Raw genomic sequence first — 20,974 nt, 5'->3', positions numbered from 1 at the left:
AATTTTGTCAATATGTTTAATTGTGAACGCAGTGCAAATAAAATCCTCAGCTATGCATGGGAATATATTTATATTTTATCTCGTCTTGGAGTAGGGGCAGGAACTACTTCCGGTCTGTTCTGGATGTGCTTTCCTCAGCAGCAGTGACCGCAGTCCTACAAAGTATTGTCACACAGATTAATAAACGACAGAGAAAAGTCTTCTCCTCAAGATATTGCTACTTGTCTATTAGCAGAAAATAGAAAAGAAGGTAGAAATGAAATCAAGATTATTTTATGTTCACAAACGTTGATAAATTATGTTCAGTTACGAATAGTAGGATTAATAGAAGAACTCAGATGAAAAAGAGCTGAGGAACCTTTTGTTAATAGAAGAAAACAAACAAAAAAGAAAACAAAATCTCCAGAATACACACAGTCCCCAACTCCCCACCCCACTAAAATCTTGCGACCGGATACAGGTAGGAGAGCGAAACAAAGGCGACGAGAGGAGAAGAGGAGGAAAGCCTTCAGTTTTGTGCAACTGGAGGAATTAACATCAGACTTAAGATCCCTGAAAGAAATAAAAAGTAAATATTAAACAAACAGCCCCTCCCAATTATCTTGCGGGAGGCTGGATCCGTACCGGCCACGGCGCTCTGGAAGCCGGCGTTGTAGTCGCAGGCCACCTCGTTGCTGACGTAGTCATCGCGGCGGTCGCTGTAGTTGTCGTTCTGGTCGGGCCCGCCCACCATCGCCCCGTACAGCGTGTGGGGGTTGGGGGCTGAGGAGGACATCATGGTGGAGCCACACGGCGCCGGGGCACTCGGGCACGAGCTGGGCGGGCACAAGAAGGAGGATCAGTCAGGGCATGCGTTGTCTTTGTTGTCATATGAGTCGGTGAGTGTGAACGCCTCGGTATATGTGTATGTGTATGTGTATGTGTATGTGTACGTGTATGTGTATGTGTATGTGTATGTGTATGTGTATGTGTATGTGTATGTGTATGTGTATGTGTATGTGTATGTGTACGTGTACGTGTACGTGTATCTTCAGGAAAACACGATGAGTGAGCTCCATCTTTCAGTTTTATTACCAAAATGATGCTCACTGCCGATGGTTGTAACTTACCTTGACCTGTGGTGTGGCCTCTGGGGGGGATTCTCACCGAAGCCGACGACAAAACTACGTCCGGTGTCCCCGAGGGCGTAGTGGATGATACACATGGCCCAGTGCCGGTAGTCCTCGGGACTGACGCCTACTTCGGCAGCCATCAACGCCATCGCCGCCATATTTGCTGCAAATCACGTGTCACACCATCTGACTCACAATCTCGGACAATATTTTCTCAATGTGACATTTTGTCATCGGACTTGTCCAACACTTTGCTTCTTTGTATTGAAAACTATGTAAGTATGATACAAGTCGAGTGGTCCACCTACATGCGTATCTCAGGGACCCCCATTGAAGTCGCCATGGCAACCCCTTGGGTGTGTAGGGGATACCTCCTCCGGGAAACCACAACTCGAACGTGCCAACGATGGCTTCCTTGGCTGCGGCATCGTGAGTCAGGTTGTACATGAGTATCTGTATCAAGTACACATCTGTATGAAGTACACATCTATATCAGGTAAAAGTCTGTATCAAGTATACATATATACACCGATGAACACTCTGGACAATGTTTACAGCATGAATGTTCCTGATGTCTCCAGGGTTGTAAGTACAGTTATACAAAAGGTTGAAAACGAGAACGTGGCATCAACGAGGGTGATTCTAAAAATGACGATCAAGCAGAAGGGACAAAGCCCGATCTAAACAACGAATAAAGGGCAGGAGAATGAAAGCGCTGGTCAACAAGTTTTCGAGACGATTAATACAAAGAATAAAAAATAACAACCCACGAATCTCATTTACTGTCTAGTCTACGTAGCTAAAGTTTACCTGGTTTCCGGCGATCTTTTCATCCCAGGACAGACCCCAGGCCGGTGTCGGGTCAAACCATTTTTTGGCCTCCGTGAGATATTTCTCCTCCCCTGTCAGACGATACAGCCACAGGGAGCCCCAGCACATTTCGTCCGTGAAGTTGTAGGACCTGCAGAGTTGCAGTTACAAGGCGAGGTTCAGAACACATCCTCCCCGTGAGTTTCTCGCAAAGAAACACGAGTACCTAGCTGTGACTAGACTCTTCGCCATCCTAAAGTGCCCCACACTCAGCAATACCATTCCAACATATAATATAACACTGGTGGCCCTGTTACATAAAGATGTCATCGTAGTTTTGGCAGTAAGAACTTTTATCAACTAAGAAGTTCCAACTTTAAACTGATATCCGTTCCGTCCACGAATAGCCGATGGTGGACACGGAGCTGGACGTCTTCAGGAACACAACCAACCTATACACATCGTACATGTCAGGATCACAACCAACCTGTACACATACAGACTATATACAGTCTTACCTGAGAACTACACATATCACACCATCACATACTCACCTGTAGAAGCCCGCTGCCTCGGGGACGCTGGAGCTGTACAGCGCCTGGTGGTCAACAGCAAACTGCCACAAGGACTTGGCATGGGTAGACAGGGTGGCGGAGAATGAAGCATCTACCACAACAAAGTGTGTGACACGTGCAGGACACTCATAGATGCATCACGAGGTAGAAAGACTTTAGATAATCAACAGTTTTTTGAACCTTCATTCAAAAGTGCCGGTATATTTATCTCTTATTTCACCCTTGTACCTGCCGACTGAAGGAGAGTTTGACTTTTACCTTGGAGTAATGAGAGTGCCAGTCTTGTGAGGACTAGTAATTCTCTGGTACGAGATTTATTGCGCTAGTACCCTCTGGAAAATGATTTCGTGAAGCTAGAAACCCAATGTATTCGATCAGTTGATCAAAAAGTTTCAGTTTCAGTTTCTGTGTGATATCGAGCAGATCGTTATGCAGTATTCGTTCAAAGAATGAGCGAGGAGGCACCTTTCTCTTTGAATGCTAGTGAAGCAGCTGAAAACGCAGCAGCCGTCTCCATGGAGACGTCACAGCCTGGCTTGGAGGCGGTGATCTTGTAGGCAGGTCGTGGCATGGTCATGTCCTCAGGGCGACCCCAGTAGCTGTGGTCCGGGCCTCCATTGCCCACCTGCGGTGTAAAACATTGACGGTAACAAATAAACCCTGGTCAGCCGTATCCCACCTGCAAAGTACGACGGCGACACTAGGATTTCACTCTGGTCAGTCTATGACGTCACGGTGGTCAGTCTATGACGTCACGGTGGTCAGTCGTAGTTCACCTGGTCAGAGTTCCTTGTCGTTCATCTCACCTGGACGTAGAGTTCGTCATCAGACGCGTGACACTTGAGCAGGTAGTCCAGCGGCCACTTGACACTCTCGTACATCCACTCCAGCTGACCTGCGGCCTCGTATGCGTCCTTGAACTCTAGCAAGCTCCAGGTCAGCAGGGTGGTGGAGAAGGCCATCGGGAAGTTGAACTTGATGTGGTCGCCGGCTGGAACACAGTAAACACAGCACTCATTGTTTTTCTTGCCAGTTCCAGATAGATATCTTCGCGCGCATAAATATTCCTACTTCGGAAAATAACAATCAGGAGTCAGCAGTAGAACAATCGTCATTGACATAAACATTCCCAACGGCCAAGATGTAGGACGTCTCCATTAGATGGTGAAGACACAGCTGACTTCAAGATTTTTGTTTGAAGAAAGTTTAAGTGGCTCCCCTTAAGTATCATGGCAGAGTACAGCGGAAGTGTTAGAAAACTCGTCTACTAACCGTCATACCACCCGCCAGTCAGGTCCACCCCGCCATCTCCATCATTGAGGGCGGAGTCACCTCGCCAGGGGATGCGGTTGTTGGCCGGAAGTTTGCCCGAGCGCTGCGCCTCGTAGAAGAGGATGGACTCATGAGGACACAGTCGTAGTTGTACTTGGAGTTGGCCGCTGGCAAAACATTAGAATATGTCAGCTTTCTGTAGATGAGACGAATCTGAAAGGTTGTTGTCAGTTTGTTCGTTTGTCGGGTGTCTCTGTGTCTGTCAGTCAGAACGCCAGACAGTTTGATGTACGTGGCAACGAGTCTGCTGAAAACAACAAATAAAGTGAACACAGTATATGGTCAGCACAGTAAACAGAACACTCGACATAGAAAAACACTCGTTAGAGGAGACTGACAAACTCTGATGTACAGCTGCACAAACTATACAACATGCTAGAAAGTTCGCTTGTCAGTCCCTTCTGGAAACACGACTTGTCACTCCCAGCTCGGGTATGATGGAGGGAGCAGGTAATGTCACTCACAGCTGTGATGGAGGTGATGGAGGAGCAGGTAGTGTCACTCACAGCTGTGATGGAGGTGATGGAGGGAGCAGGTAATGTCACTCACAGCTGTGATGGAGGTGATAGAGGTGATGGAGGGAGCAGGTAGTGTCACTCACAGCTAGTGATGGAGGTGATGGAGGGAGCAGGTAATGTCACTCACAGTTCGGGGGGCAGACGACATTCTGCTTGTCGTGTCCGAGGTCAACGAGGACAGCCTGACCGGTCAGCTTGGTGGTGCTCTCGCTCCTGGACCCATAGAAGTCCAGCTCGAAGGTGCCTTTAGGGACATCGGCGAAGGTGGGCTTGTTGACCAACACCCAGTGCAAGTTGTCTGTTGAGGGCTCAGCGGCTCGGCGTTGGAGATCTGTAAAGTATACCTACATCCATTGTGGTCTCTACAATGTAGACATAAACTTACACTGTTTGTATGCGTGCGTGCGTGCGTTTGTGAATTCACGTGCAAAACAATAACAAGGCAGACTTTACAGAAAAACTTAAGACTTAAAGCGAAAATGAAAACAAAAACAAATAATGTCATTAATCGTCAGATTATTGAACTCTCTTTAACCACGAACCCTAACCCTGACCCTAACCCTAACTCTACCCAACGTTGGTCAGAGCTTTAACACTTCAGGTGTCGCTGCTAATCGTCAGGTGACAGCAAATGACGTCATTCACAGGTGAAGGGCGTCAAGCGCACAGTTCAAGTCCCATCATGCATTCCAACATCAGTGACAGCGAGAACTACCTACATCCATGCGCGTGACCGGGCTGCTGAAGGTGACGTTGACCATGTAGCCGTGGATGTCCTCAGCCACAGGGAAGGAGAAGCCTCCCTGGAACCGATCTCCCCAGTCGTTGATTATTTTCAACGGCGCCACGATGCCTTCCCCCAGAGGTGTTTCAACTTGACCTCTGGCAAAAACATTTACTTCTTGATGATGATGATGACACAGCCAGTAATGCTAATGGTCAGTCACTATGGTAACACGTTCAGTGAACAATGCTAACGGTCAGTCAGTCTCTATGGTTACACAGTCAGGTAACTAAGTGACTTTTCGTGACTGGAAATGAACAACGTGACAGAGATATTCTGTAACTAAGGACGACAATGCACATCTCAACTGACAACAAAGTAAGAAAAAGGAAATGAAGAGAAGACATGTTGTTGTTGTTATTGTGAACAGTAGTAGTAGCAGCAGTTGTGGCCGCCTCCACTCCCCCAACCCCCCATTACATTTACCTGGAGCAGGAGTTGTGTCCACTTGTGTTCCAGGACCTGCACGAGTTAATATTGTTTATAAATACAGTTTATAAATACACTGTTTATAATGAACTGCCTGATTACTATTTTTTTGTGTGTAAAAATAGTGTGCTTAAAATATTCTGCTTAAACATGCTCTGTAAAGACTGAATTGAAAATAATCCGCTTAAAAGTACTGTTTGCTTAAATAACATGATTTAAACTGAATAGTTCTTCCAGACTCCCGCTCATAATATAGACTAGCTTATCATTAGAAGGCTGTAGGGGGCGATGGAGGAATGAGGAGAAATGAGAGATAGAGAGAGAAGAAAAGTGACAGAACTTTTTTAGTCAGATTAGTAAGTACTATGGCTATTTTTTGTAAAAAAACAAACAAACAACAACGACAACAAATAAAACAAAAGCAAAACAAGACAGCAACAACAACACAAACCAACACATAAACATTGTCCTCATTGTGTGGATTCAGAAAGCTAATCAAGTGATGATTTGTAAATCACATGACACGTGACCCCATGTCTCGCTCGGTGACAAAGTCGCAGACGACAGACTGGAAGCTTACCGCTGGTGGGTCCTGGGCCACTGGTTGCACGAGGACCTGCTTCTCCTTCAAAGTAAGCCGTTATCACAGGGCTGATGTCGCCGCTACCTGCACAGTCGTCATCAAAAGTTACTCGTGGAACCGCAATCAAACAAGTGACCCGCCATCGCGCGATGTATTGCACACGGCAACCACAAGGCCAAAGTAGTATTCCTTCAGTCCCTAGTCCTGATAACTAACTGCACCTCTTCCAGGAAATAGTTCTAAATCTGTAAAAACTGGACTTTACAACCATACCCCCCACTGCCTCTTGAGCATCACAACTTCAGGTTCCCGGGGTCAAGGCTAGCGTGGTTCAAGTCCTGTGGGACTGACAAGACCCATGATGTTTGTGGTTGTGATATGTATTAGAAAAAAACTATGGCAGATATACAAGAAGCAGACACTGATGCCAAGACACATTTTGAAGTGTCAAGAGATGACATGACACGGAAGTGACACTCACTGTGTCCCTGGAACTCGACACACAGCGTGTCGCCCACGTGTTCCTCGGCGTTCCACGCCTTGTTGCCCAACACATACTCCTGGTTGTTGGCACTCTTCTCCACCACCTCTGACGTGTACACCTGTTGATGTGGTCAAACGGACTAGTGAACATGGTAAGTACAACCGACTATTGCGAGTGTGGTAAGATAAAACAGAATATTAATTATGATTAGTCAGACACAGGAAACACATTTCAAGTGAGACTCGAGTCAGAGATTACTTCACTGGACTGGTTTCATGGAGGCGTCCTGTTGTTGGAGGCTGTAGGTCTGAACCGTTAGGTTTCAGATGGTCCACCAGCTCCTGACTTGTAGACAGACTGGTCCGAGTTATAGAGCTAATGTTCTTCTCGAATAAAAAAAAGAGAGATCGTCAGGAAGATCAGAAAATAGAAAAGTTTCTCTCACCTCTAGAGAGCTGACAGGTTGATCAAAGACCAATCTGATTTTCCAACCGTGCATCTCCTTCTCCACCGGAAGGCAGGCTTTCCCCTGAAAACCTCCTTGCCAGTGTGATGAGATGGTGGCAGTTACCTCGCCTGTCACCTGAGTTATCCCCAGTGCCAGAAGAAAGAGGTGCAGCATTGTGAGGCTGGAGAGAGGTTCTACAATAAAAAGTACAGAAAAATGTAGTTTATAAACTCTGTCATCTTTGAAGCTCTGACAATTATAACATGGAAGCCCCTGAAATCTTTAAATGTCTGCGAGGACATGATATGACTAGGATCCATTGATTCTGCTTTCGACAAAATGTCTGGCACATCTTTAAAAAAATATATTTTTGGAAATAGACTTGTCAAGAAATAAGTGAGGGATTTTTATAGAAGGGTCTTAATGAAATGGACTTTAGTTACAGCAGTAGAACAAATATCTTTGTTTATTTGTTGTTGTTGATAACTTTTGAGTCTTTGTTCATCTTCTTTGTGTGTTCATTTGCTTTTACTTTTCAGATACAAGTGAGCACCTCTCCTTTCTCTTTCATGAAAGCTCCTTTGTAATTTATTGGCTAATACACCTGGGGCTCGACAGTCAGCGTGTTTCTTATTTGAAGACAATTATTCGAGTCGTTAAAGTGAACTTACTTTGCTTGTTCATAAACAAGACTTGCACTGACAGCTTTGTCCTGAGGTCCAGACACAGCTCGCTTGTTGAACTGATAACTTTCGGTCGCTCACAACGGTTAAATTCTTGATCACATATTTCGTGACTTTTATAAATAGAAAGATAAGGGATAAACAATAGAGCCCTGGCCATTCTTTTGCTTATCAAATCCTACTAAGTACTAATGTCATTTCAGTATTGTAAAAATGTTAAATTTTGCCGGCTAGAACCGTCTTTTCTGTGTATCGTGATTTGTAATAGTCAAACATTTTTTAATCTTGATTTTAAAAAAAAACAAAAAAAAAACTAAGGGTGCATGTCAGTGGTTCACAGTGTCTAAAATACAGCATGTAGAAAACGGACCTCAACCTTCCGTTCGGTCGCCATTTCTCATACGATGACCCATTGCTATGGATGCTCTGTAGATGTAGATAGAGGAAGTTTTCAATAGATGACTATCAGTTCCAGAAATGATGATAAATCTCGTGTAGTGGAGCAGCGCTGACTCTGAGCATCCTTTCTCTACCGCCTGTACTTTTCCACTGATCAGCTTCCTTGTTGCTGCCACTTGTTTAGAACCCTTAGCATCTGTCTTCAGCCTACATTCTGATTCTACATCTTTATTACAGCTCTGGAAATAGGATGAGTCAGATATTTGTGAGACAGGTCTACATGTGTGTTTTACAACCTTTGTTATCCGTGTCCCTAAAGTTTACACACGGTCGGCACTCTTGTGGCTAATGGATTTGCGTGTCAACTTGATTCTTACTGCATTTGACTATTTTGCAAGTGGACAATTTGATTTGTCAGTTAATCTTCCTTCCTTCCGTCTACTTTCCTGTCATTTTTACTTTTTTCCTTTCCACAAAACAAATTCTGAAGACTTAGAAGAGCTAAAGGGACAGTTAGCTCAGCAGCTACAATAGCTCTTCCACAATTGTTTTTGTTTAGCCACTGTAACTAACTGTATCTTTAGAAGAGTTATCTCAGCTAGTAAACCTGCTATACCTTTAAAACACCATCATAGCCCCTAGACTAGCTGTCCTAACCACTGAGCTGACTGCACCTTTAGGAGTGAGACTAGCCGCTAGACTAGCTGTTCTCACCCAGCTTGCTACAAGCATGTCATTATTCGCCTTTCCTTTGATTTGTTTACCTGTCATCTCGCCGTCAGTGATATTTCACAATCTCTAGTCTTGTATTTCCACTTCTTTATCCTAAGACCAAAGGTCACAATATAGTAATGAAGTGTTGCCTTTCTTTCTCATCACTCGTAAAAACACTACCCTGGGTGTGACTAAGAGTGTAAGACCAACAATGTGTGTTCCTGTGTGTGTGTGTGTGTGCATCTGTGGCACATACAGTGGAAGTGTCCTTCAGACAGCAGTAACATAACATGTGCGCCGTTGTACTAACACGATTTTGCAAACTCATCGTCATCTCCCCTGGTTTTTATTTTCACTAAGTATGGAGTTGATCATGCGATTCCTAATAGGATGGTTTATGATCACATTGACAACGATAAACGCTGGAAATTCCATCGAGGAAAAAAATCCAAGGAAAAGAAAATAAGTACACTTAGACTACTTTGCGCCTCATTTAATTTTTCTGTTTTTGTTTTAACAAGCAGTCGATAATTCTTCATACAACATGTTACCTTTTAAGTAACCTGATTGTTAAATTTAAATTGAAGCATTGTAATTACATGTCCATCAAAGGTTCACGAAAAATTAATATTATAACTGTGAAGTTAACGAGCTAATACAAACTAGTCATGCTACTTGCAGTTAATGACTTGTTCGTTAACAAGTTAGCAGGTTTTCAAAAAGTATTCAGGTCCCTTGAAGTTAATCGCTTGCTTCTTAACGAATCAATGTCTGGTAGCAAACCAGTTGTTGCTAAGGTGTCCACAAAATGTACGCGTGTTTGCTCACAAGTTCACAAAGGACTCAAGGTGTGGCATACAGTGTCTATGGGGATAACTTTCCCAAGAGAGCAGCAATGCGCCTCCTGTTGTCTGCAATGGAGGCGCCCAGCATCTGTCTGCTGCTCTTCCGCGCCTCGCCGTTGAAGCTGACGTTGACATTGTTGGGAGGCACAGGTGGTGGACGTGGCTTGTTGATGTCCTCAGCCACAGAGGCAGAGCTCAAGCTCGACTGAAAGCTGCTGACGCTCGTGCTCCTCCTCAGTGGGGCCAGGCCGTTGTCCGGGACATGCGCGGTGTTACGTGGGGTGCCACTAGGTATGTAGCCCCCTGGAAAAGACATGAGACATTGTACACCTTCGTTGTCTTTCCAGCCTTTGACATTCTGCATGCAGTGATCGTTACAACCTGCACAGCAGTCACCTTCCTGTCATGGCGTTCATCGTCTTCCTCGTCAAAGATCGTCCTTCACCACACTGACATTTTTCCCATGACAACAGTAAACATTTCACATCAATCGACTGACAGCCCATGGCTATCCACCACTAACCCCAGCAAAACGTAGAACAAATGAGCTGGATACTGTATAATGATACTACCGACAGCTAAAGTCTCAGTCATAACACCGACACTAAACTAGCCACAAGATAAAATTCAGAGGCAACATGAAAATACAATATGTACGAGCAGCGGTGAGCGAGAGAGACGGCAGGGGAGTGTTAGCCACACGTAAGACAGCCGGACAGAAAGCCAGCCAGCCAAAGTGGGAAGCAGGAAATTAGTGAAATTATTCATGTTCTGTTATTATTTCATCTGGAGGTTGGCAAACTCACCTGAAAGTCTACAAACGTACACGGAAGACGATAAACTCACCTGCTGGCTTTTTAAAAGAAAGAAGCTCCCTCCTAGCCTCACTCAGTGCCTCCGTTAGTTCGAACCTCTCCTCGCATTCTTTACGCACGGTGTCCTGGAGAAACTGCACCTGCCCAACAGAAGTTATCTTGACACCATCTGCTACAAACCGCTGACCTACTGGGAGTCTTTAACAACACGCAGGCACGTGAACTTACACTCACAGTCTAAGAGAAAATAATTGTAAACCAAAGATTTAAAAGATTTATATTTGTAACGACTAGACAAGAGATAACAACGTGGAAAAGACAAATATGTATGTTAAACAGTGTAGGACGTCACCGACAATCGGGAAGAAGGTAATAGAAAAGAAGGTAAGAAGACTGCAGACAGAAGCAGAGCGACTGACAGACCTCTTCACGTGACTGTTGTAGTGACGACTCCAAGACTTCTGCCTTTTCCCGCCACGTCCTGAGGTCGCCCTGCACCTCCACTAACTGGCGCTGCAGCTCCTCCACCTTCTCCTCACCACGACTTTGAAATCGGCCTGCACATGACACCCGTTTCTCGACACCCTTAGTACCAGCATGGACATGACTCATAGTATCTGAATGCACACGACACCCGCATGTACACACGACACCCGTAAAATCGACTCCACAAGACGTCCACGTCTCATGATCATGAAACACTTAAGCAGGTGATTGGCGGTACTCAAAACTCGTAGGTGACGCAAAACAAAATCGTTTTTCTAGCGCCTCATTGCAATTTAAAAGTGAAAAAGGTAACAAGGAGAGAAGCTGGGACAAACGTTGGTACCAACCAAGCCTGTCTTGAAGCTCGGCGATGATTTTCTTGAGACTCTCAATTTCCCGCCGTAGTTCTGTCTCCCGCACCTCCGCCTGCCTCTTGGTCTCGGCGAAGCGCTGCTCAAAGCCCTGTGCCTCCCGTTGGTGCCGTGCCTCCAGTTCCGTTATTTCTGCCATTTTCTGTGATGCCAGCAACGCACATCAACGCTATATGGATCAGTGGAACTAGGTGTGTGCATGCACTCTCACGACACACCACACCTCTCTGCACTTCTCATTTCATGTTATATGAAATGTATATCATCCCCCCCACTCCCTCTGTTGCTTAGGGGTGAGGCAAACTCCATGCTGACAGACAACACTACGAAAAAAGAGATATTGCCATCGCAAAAAATGATGTAACATTAAGAATGATAAACTTTATAATAACACTGGTCCCCATCTTCCTAGGAAAAATATCACTAGTCCGCCCCTTGTAACAGCACTTGTAAAGGTACACGACGTTTAAAATTAAGGCCCACACACAACAACTATAAACAGCATACCTGAGAAGTGCGCTCTGTCTGATATTTTTGCAGAAGTTCTTCATATTTTTGTTTTTCTATTTGCACCTCCTACAAATGACATGGCAGTTGAGGTTTTCAGCTGCTCCACGCATATACACAGTATACCACATTATCAACAGTCTACCACACTTATACACAGAATGCCACACATGTACACAGTATACCAACTGCATAGCAACCACAGCCACCCTTCACCAATCTTGTGCACAGTATTTTTTGTATTTGAATACAGACGTATGTTTACTTGCTGTAAGAAGTAATTCCCTAACGACAAAATCAAGAAAATAAATAAAAAGCCAACTGTTCAAAAATATTTATGTTGTGATCTTTTTTTTCTGTTGCATTAGACTTCTGATGACAATTTTTAATGAAATGGGCAGTTAGAAAACGAATTTGATAATTTGTAAGATTAATGAAATAAAAGTTCTATTTTACAAGGAACATACCAGTACAAAGCTCTCCTTTAGTTTTGCTTCAAGAGATGCTAGCTCTGCTTGGTGTTTATGTTTCTCTTCTTCTAAAGCAGTTTGTATCTGTGTAAAATTAGAACAATGATAAAGAAAAACAATCAACTAGACAAGCATCATTTTTGTATGATTTCCTTTCCACCTTTGAAACATGCTTATCTGCTAACAAACTGGCTTCTGTTCCCACCCTCTTCAGTCTCTGTCTCAAATGTATGCTGGATCTTGCATATTTATTTGTGCAGTCATTTTTAATTCATAAAACTTTGGAAAAGATCTTCTAATGATAAGTTAACTTGTGAGGTGACATTTTCCTGTGTTCATCAACTAAATATTAATATAGTCCTTTAAAATTTGGACTGAGGAACCATTTTTCTATATGGCAATTTAAACTAGATTGCTCTTTGTGTAACTAATATTTTAGTGAGATAGCTTATGAAACAAAATACATCACACAAATGGCTGCCAAATGGTGTGTGGATGATAATGAAGATCTCCCCATTATATTTTACAGACATGTTGTGTATGTATTTGGTAATCTCCGCTCTCTTTCACTCCTTCGCTTTCCCCTAACTCTCCATGGAGTCAGATTTCCATCCATGACAGCTGGATCAATTGAAGGAAGTTCACTGAACCACATGGCATTTTTAAGACATACCTAAGATGTCACACACCTGCATGCATGTGTGAACACACAAAGAAGTTACATATCCTTTATTGCTGTACACTGAATGGGTTAAAGTAAAAATGATTTTAAATGTTTATTGCTTCTGCATACAGATATGGCATGGAATAACATTTCCCTGAATTCCATAAAATAAATTCTACCATAAGGACACGTTCAGGTATGGACACATGCTAGAAGCTTTTCTGACAATTTGCTGATTTGCAAAAGAAAGCCAGACACAAAGAAACAAAGGTTAAGGTAAGATTCCAAAAGCTGATTAAGGGCTTAGGCTAGTGTTTTTTTAAAATTAGGTTGGGTTAAGGGTATGTGTAGGGTTTAAGGCTTTTAAAGTGCTACATGTGGAACCTGTTTTTTTTTTCCTCTGTATGTGTGTATTTACAGTTATCATTCAAAAGGCAGACAGCATCTGGCTTTTTCTTAGCAGCAACTAGTGTGTGATCACCATGAAGAGAAAGCACATTTGTCTCAAACAAAGTAATCAATTAACCACCGGTCAATACCTTTTCTTGAGAATTTTCCTGCTGAGCCATTTTTCTCTTGAAACTCTCTCGCAAATCTTCTATTCGTGATTGATGTGCAGATATCATCATCTCTCTACAACAAAGCTGTGCCTTGTGCTTTGCATCACAACTCAAATGCACAAAGTGTGACATAAAGTGAAAAAAAACAAAATATTCATGCAAAGGTAACGAAACTTAGCATTCCCAACAGTCCCTGTGATGGATAATTTTTTTCATTCCCCTGTTGTTTCTAGAGAAAGAAGCCGTTATGATATATAAGGGTATTTGAATATAAAGCTTTTAAAAAGTATTTAGGGATAGAAGTAGTCCTGAGAGTTTCAGGAATTTTAATGTGTGCCTAGATTTTTTTTTGCTGCTTTCCCATCCAGAAAATAAAAAAGGCCTATTTCCTCCAGAAGGCAAATAGATCAGACAATAAAAAATATAAATGTGATGCACAGAGATTTTAAGTGAAGAATGAAAATGTCCAAGAAAACCGTGAACAGTAACTTGCTCACCTTTCTGCCTTCAAAGCCTCAGCATCTTTCAGGGCTCTTATCAAGCTCTCCTTTAACTCTTTAGCTTCATCTAAGAAAACAATATTGTGACTGTGCAACAATACCAGCAGTTTTTAAGCCATAGATCAAATAATAATAATTAATAACAGATAACAGTTTTTCCATTATACTTTCCTTTTCAGTATGGTTCGAAGAAAAATCAGCTTACAAACTGTTGCATTATGGAATGTATTAATTTTTTCCTATAAATTTTCATTACGCTAGCCACTATATTATTAGACATATCAGATAATATGTTATTTATAAGATATCTATCTTCATTTTAGAGTTTTAATAAATGCAAACACCTGTTGCATCATACGCATCATGCTGATACATAGAATGAAAAGAAGATAGAATTCCTGTTGCAACATCTTCATACATGACAATGTAAACATCTGGAACTAAATACTTATCTTTATGATTGATATTATACTCTCATGGCAGACAAACATTTTATGCCTTATTTAAAAAAATTTGAAAATACTTGATAATCCTAACAGCTAGCATTGTCCAGAAAAGATAAAGACTAGTATCCTGAAAAATGAGACTGCTCACGTACGTGCTGTTGAAATGTTCTGTTGCTCTATATCTGCTTTCCACCTCTCAGCCTCTAAGTGTAAATTTTCCAGGTTCTTCAGCCTTTTTTGAAGGTTAGTAATTTCTCCATCTTTGTTTTGAATGCATTCCTGCAATCTAAAGAATAAAGTGATAACAGTGCCTGCTCTGATGTACTAAGCAATTAATGGATAGAGCTTTTCAGAAAATAAAACATGATATTTTTGTGTTTTACTTGCATAGACTCTGTTCTCTCATACATGTATACATGTGTGCATGAGTACTTGCATGCACGTGTGCACCCACACACAAACACCCCCATATCTTTATAAATAAGTACATGCTTTGTCAGCTTACCTTAAACGGTTTTTATTATTGCTTATCAAAAATACTGAAAGTGATGTCAGAATCTAAGATTTCATAGGTTATTCTGTTCCTAAGCAATTTTTATGCTAATCTTATACTGCCATATCAACAGGTGAGAAAAAAAATTGTATTTCAAAGTATATATGAAACTGTTTCTGATGAAATCATGCTTCTAAAATCAGGAAAATTAGACAAGTAGCTCACTGAAAGAAACATTAAAGGTCAAAGGTCACCAGTGGGAGAATGAAAAGGTCCACATAACTCACTCTTTGACTGCCATCTCATTGTTCTTCACTTGCTGCTGCTTCTGTCTAATGGCTTCTTCAACTTCCTCTGTCTTTGTCCTGTCAAATTTAAAACAACAATCAAACTGACAACAGCCATATAGCACAGCATGCAGTATGCTCTCAACAATCTTTCCCATATTTTGGGGAGTCAACATGTATATAACAAGAACTAAAATACAGCAGACTGCCCTCTATGCACTTAACAAAAGACAAATCAGGATTGTCGGACAATATAATCTTTAAATGCCTTTAAGAGCATCCTCTTAAAGAATAAAAGGAAACGTTAGTGTATACAGCACCAATACCTGCATAGAACTAGTTTACTACTGTGCTATTCAATAACTATGTTATTCAGACACATGTAATAATTGAGCAAATTTGTTAACTAAGAAGAAAATGCAAAATTCAAACTCTGCTAGAGGGTGGATTTTACACATCGCCTACCTGTGCATAGCATCTTAATCAATCCAGATATGAAAATATTTATCAAGATTTATATTCTTCCATGATGTATTTGTTTAACAAGTCCTACAGTACTGTTTTCAGATCCTTGACTTAGTTTTAGCTGCTTCATCTCTACAGGTCTTCCCATCTGTAAGGGTATTCTTGCCTTATCTGTCTCTGGTACTGGTCTGCCTCCATCTGCAAACGCCTGTTCTGGGACTCAGCTTCATCTAGTTTAGTCTGCATTTCTGATAACAAGCAGCATTACAAAATTTAAAAATAAAATTGCAATTTATGATGCAGTTCATCACAATCATGCTAAACAGCCTATAAAGCTATCCAGAAACCTCTTCAATGTTATGCTGTGCAATAATAAGTCATGATTACAAAAGTTGTGAACTTCACTATTCTAGCCTATAAAATCTCAATCCATAATATATATATTGAACTAAATTTTAACTTGTTACAACTAGTCTATGTTGATCTGTTTTTCACAGTAACTCAAACCTAGATGCCATTTCTTTGAAAATACTATCTTTGAAACTAAGAATTCATTATTAAAGTGTAAAAACCTAGTTAAAATTTTAAGCCTACTTTTGTCCCATACTTTTCCTTTTATCATATGCTAGTACAGAAATGGCAGTTCCCATGAGAGAGCAGCAAAAAGAAAACTCTTCATAAGCTTTGGAAACAGAACTAATGGAAAATTGTTTCAAAACTGTTTATTCAATAATTGTAAGACTTTCATAATGAATAAAACGGTATGCATCAGCTCAGAGAATACAACAGGAAATGCACACCACACCATTGTAAACAGAAATAATGCATTAAAATATTTTCCCCAAATATGGCAATTTCCCTAAAAACATTACATGTTAAAATATAGACAGAACTTGAAAATGTAATCTAAGACAGTTGATTTGTAAACAACTGTAATCTGCTACTTGATAAAAAAAATTGTCAATTCAAACTGTGCTTTTGCCAGTAGTCTCTATAGATCTCTTCAACAATTCTGATGTTGGCTTGTTGAAATCTAAGCCAATGAACAGCACAAGAGGCAAATCTGCCTCTCAGGACCTTTCTCAGCGACCAACTTAGAAGTGATTTTTTAGAAACATTTCCTCTTTGGAACAGTTTTAAGATTTAGAAGCAAATAATGAACAGTTTGCAAGTTCTTGCCAAATTAGAATTCATGGTACATGTATTGAATTAAAATGTTCACAGCAGCAAGCAAACCTTGTATGCAGGTGCATAACTCCTTACTGCGGTTGTCTAGAGTTAACATTTCTTGTTTACACTTCTCAAGAACCTTCATCTTTTCCTCTTGCTGCTGTAGCTTTTCTGTTAGGGTTTTGTTAGACTGGGAGGTAACCATATGCTCCATCTCAAGACATTGCAGACGTGACTGTAGATCATCAAAATCTGAAAAGATAGCAGGACCATACCTATAAACTAAGATACCAGAATCAATCCCCAAATTCTGCTCACCTAATCAGCAACAAAAGCATTGTTTTCAATACGCGAGGAATATTTTGTCAGTATTTGACCACTTTATTTCATACTCATCTATGATATCCTAGCTCAGCACATTTTTTAAACCTGTATAGTACCACTGAACCTTTCCCTTTCACAGTTTTTGAATAAACACGACCCTTTATCTTCATAGTTTTCTACAATTATAAAATTAAAAATAGTCATTCATGTCATCGCATTTATTTAATAATAATAATGTAAAATACTCTATCACAACATTAGTATCATGCTCTGAGTGCAAATCAAGTACATGAACAATATGAATAGTTGAAAATGTCCAACAAATGACACAAAGTGAAAGCTATAGATGATAATGAGCAATAGCCAGATTGAAAATTGTGGCCTAAAACTTCAGACTTTTTTTGAACAAGTGTGCATTAACGGTACGTTTGAAAGATTTTATTGTCTGCTGATGGGATATCACATTAGGGAGGGAGCTCCAACAAACTGATGCTTAATAAGTAAATGTGTGTTCACTACAGGATTTGTCCTGACTTTGAGAACGGTAAGAAAGTGAGTATTCGCAGAAGTACAGAGATGCCTACTGTGAGTGTAGGGAGCCTGGAGGTCAGAAAAGTCAGAAAAAGCTGAGCCAACAAAATTTATATTTTATGCCAGCATGGACAAACAACCAGCAGGGAATACACAGATGAGAATTTACATTACCTCATTGGTGTGCTCAGAATATGAGGTATGCTGTAAAGTTTTGGAACTGCTGTAGTTTGTTGAGAAGATAGAGAGACAGATGGACAAAAGAGAATTACAGATGTCAAGTCTTGATAAAACAAAGTCACAGCGAAGATATGGGCAGTACAAAGAGAAAAATGCTAATGGATTGTGCTGATATTGCATAATGTAAAATATACAGTTCTGCGGATGTTACAAACAAACGTGTCTAGAGGCATATTAAACACCACAGTAAAACCAACATTCCTAGCAGAAAAAGAAAATGGAAAAGTCCCTTTGATGGATCCAGGCACTGAGTCAGGTAGCATAGTACAGCATAGAACAAAGAAAAATGCAGGAAACAAATCCCAGTGAAGCAAATCTGTGAAAAGAATACTTTCCTATGTTTCTTAAATCTTTTTGAATGTGAACTGTTAATAAATGAATTTTGTTATTGTTTAAAATATCTTATTCACAAAGTACAATGAAGAAATACTGTGAACTTGTTTTTTTAATAACTCAAACCTTTTTGAAAGCCCTTGCATATGTCTTTCAGTTTTTCTTTTGCAAACAGTACTTGGTCAGTTGCAGCTTCTTTTAGTTCTATAACATTTTTCCGGGTGAGATTGACATCATCTTTCTGCTTTTGCACAAAAGACTTCAGGACTGACAGCTGCCGCAAAGCTGTCAAATACTGCTCTCTGCCAATAGACAAAAAGGTGAAAAAATAAGCAGAAGACCAGATGAATGTAGTTTCAGTTTAGAAATATACAAGATAAGTTTTCTCCAAAAAATGAAATTTCTATGAATTTTAAAAAAATTGTTTAAAGAGCTTGCTTTTTTTGTGTCTTTGGTTGTTGTCTGTAATTGTTGTGCTATGTCTCTATTGAGATATTTTTTCTTAAACACCTATATGGACCCTCACCCAAGCATTCACCTACATATTTCAAAAGGCTAAATATATATATAAGTGGTTAGTAGTGATTAGCATAGAAATGCTGATGTCTCACCTGTACTTATTTTCATTTTCTGCTGATGCCTGAATTTTATTTACCAGACTGCTGTTATCTTCTGAGCTCTTCTTCAGTTCTTGTTTCAAGGTTGCCAGCCTTTTCAACAAACAACCAATCAAAAGCTTTAATTTAGGACATAGCATAAATCAATAATTGTTATTAATCATTACATCTGACACAGTGTCATATAATCCTTGTCTGATTAATGAATTGTCTTATAGAAGTTTTTGATTAATGTAAACACTGGCAATACTTATCTTCTGATTAAGGACAAACAAATTACATCCTGTTAATATTTGTGAACATATTTACATGTTATCTTTGGCTAATAATGTTTTTTCTTGGTCTTGTTTATACTGAAGTAACTCCTCCTTTTCCTTGATTAACAGGCTTTCTCTGTCTTCTTTCCCCTTATAGAATGTCAGCTCCTTTTCTATAGCCTGTAAATAGAGTAACCATGAAAACTTCAATGTTTGCGTTTAGGGGACTTTTCTTCCCCACCCTCTTCAAGTTTTTATGTATGTCATACATTCTAAATATATTCTTATACATAAAAAAAAAACCTTTAAAAATTATGATACAATAGAAAGTATACGAGCAGAATAAAAAATACTATTCTAAACTTACCAGAAGCTTTTCTTCCAGGGCTTTGATTTCTGCATGAATAAGATAGCTAACTCCACAGTACTGGCATATTGTGTCATCACGCTTCATTTTACGAATTTCTTCTGGTAAAGGATACTTTGGAGTGTATCGTTCAAAAGAAGCTTTGCCAACATTTGGCTCTTCCATTCTTTATACTTTGTGCATCTGTAACACAAAACATTTTTCAACAAAGAATATTCTTCCTGTAAAGTCAAGCACTGGTATTCTATATTTCCAAATGTTATTTTTATGGCTTCAAAATGTCATTTTCATTCTTTTTTGATGAAAAGTTACATAAGTTTTTATTCAAATAAATAAAATTCCTACTGAAGGAAAGAAAATTGACCTTAGCACAATACATTTGCTTTCAGTTTTGATATCATGGACTATGCAGTAAAATATCTAACAATCTGCTTTAAATTAGGCATAAAGTACACGTATTGATCAACGATTTGTTTCCAGTCTTAACTATGGTGTTTTGAAATAACAACAACAACAATAATAATAAATGGAATTTATATAGCGCATTTTAAAAGGCTCAATGCGCTCTACAAGAGAAAGGATTAAGCATAAACTAAGAGGGACATACAATGTACAGAGTACACATAAGGGCATAGCCCAATATATATATCAGCAAACAAACAACAACAACCAAAAAAAAGCATAAAGGCAATTAGTGGTCTTACACTTTTTTAGAACATGTTATTAGATATCCACATTACTAAATGCAGGAGTAACAGGGTAGACGCCAATTACTGGTAAATAAAACATTGTCAACAGGTACAGTTCTTTGTCAACTGGGACAGTTAAGGTGACATATTATAGGAATTTAAAGTTTGAGCAGGTATTTGCAGTATTCCCCACAAACTAAAGTTGATTTTATATACATATGTAAATTGTAAAAAAACTTTTGATGATAAAGATTTTTGCTACACAAAAAGTACCTTACAGACACATAACGTCATGATAAAATAGCAGTGAAGCTAGTTTTTCTAATAAGAAAATAAGTAATATTAACGATAAACTGGAAGCCCTCTGATCTCATAGAAGTTGTTCACACAATTTGAAAATAATTACTGTATATGATGGTAGTTCACAATTCAAGAAACTGTATAATCAGTTTCAGGAGAGACCTGCCGTTCGGCCCTACGTGTGTACCGCCATATTGAAACTAATGAAAACACAGAGTCGGAAGTGGAAGTGCCAAAATCTATTTAAATGTTATTTTCTTTGGGTCATTACTTTTAATGAGTAGTCCAGTTTTACTGATATAAGTTCATAAAAATCTCAGTTATATATGTAATTTAAAAAAATGCAAGATATTTCTAATTTACGCA

At 40.1% G+C, this 20,974-nt stretch overlaps 3 protein-coding genes across 3 annotated transcripts; all 3 read right to left on the bottom strand.

Annotated features, from left to right (window-relative positions):
* LOC112557437 (endoglucanase F-like) lies at nt 1-5,108 on the bottom strand. The gene is given in 12 exon segments (XM_025227293.1): nt 1-155; nt 625-815; nt 1,110-1,275; nt 1,421-1,565; nt 1,923-2,073; nt 2,477-2,588; nt 2,963-3,122; nt 3,304-3,488; nt 3,770-3,901; nt 3,904-3,936; nt 4,475-4,691; nt 5,067-5,108. Coding segments are annotated over 12 exon segments (1,614 nt in total). The 3' UTR covers nt 1-75.
* LOC112557908 lies at nt 3,799-7,867 on the bottom strand. The gene is made up of 8 exons (XM_025228042.1): nt 7,747-7,867; nt 7,073-7,269; nt 6,625-6,745; nt 6,141-6,227; nt 5,558-5,593; nt 5,067-5,229; nt 4,475-4,678; nt 3,799-3,936 (listed from the first exon to the last, which is right to left on the bottom strand). The coding sequence occupies exons 1-6, from the start codon at nt 7,757-7,759 to the stop codon at nt 5,183-5,185; spliced, it is 501 nt and encodes a 166-aa protein (XP_025083827.1). The 5' UTR covers nt 7,760-7,867; the 3' UTR covers nt 3,799-3,936; nt 4,475-4,678; nt 5,067-5,182.
* Nucleotides 7,868-9,200: 1,333 nt separating this feature from the next.
* On the bottom strand, nt 9,201-20,840 carry LOC112557793 (leucine-, glutamate- and lysine-rich protein 1-like). Its single transcript, XM_025227833.1, has 17 exons — nt 20,715-20,840; nt 19,620-19,802; nt 19,305-19,432; nt 18,990-19,088; nt 18,505-18,680; nt 17,017-17,202; nt 15,947-16,028; nt 15,316-15,393; nt 14,688-14,821; nt 14,087-14,156; nt 13,569-13,662; nt 12,363-12,449; nt 11,896-11,964; nt 11,365-11,530; nt 10,955-11,088; nt 10,563-10,671; nt 9,201-10,019 (listed from the first exon to the last, which is right to left on the bottom strand). The coding sequence occupies exons 2-17, from the start codon at nt 19,782-19,784 to the stop codon at nt 9,736-9,738; spliced, it is 2,061 nt and encodes a 686-aa protein (XP_025083618.1). The 5' UTR covers nt 19,785-19,802; nt 20,715-20,840; the 3' UTR covers nt 9,201-9,735.
* Nucleotides 20,841-20,974: the final 134 nt, after the last annotated feature.

This window comes from Pomacea canaliculata, linkage group LG2 (assembly GCF_003073045.1).
Source record: "Pomacea canaliculata isolate SZHN2017 linkage group LG2, ASM307304v1, whole genome shotgun sequence".
Taxonomy (NCBI): Eukaryota; Metazoa; Mollusca; class Gastropoda; order Architaenioglossa; family Ampullariidae; genus Pomacea; species Pomacea canaliculata.
The sequence above is the reverse complement of the archived record's forward strand: the minus strand, read 5'-3'. Positions and strand labels throughout refer to the sequence as shown.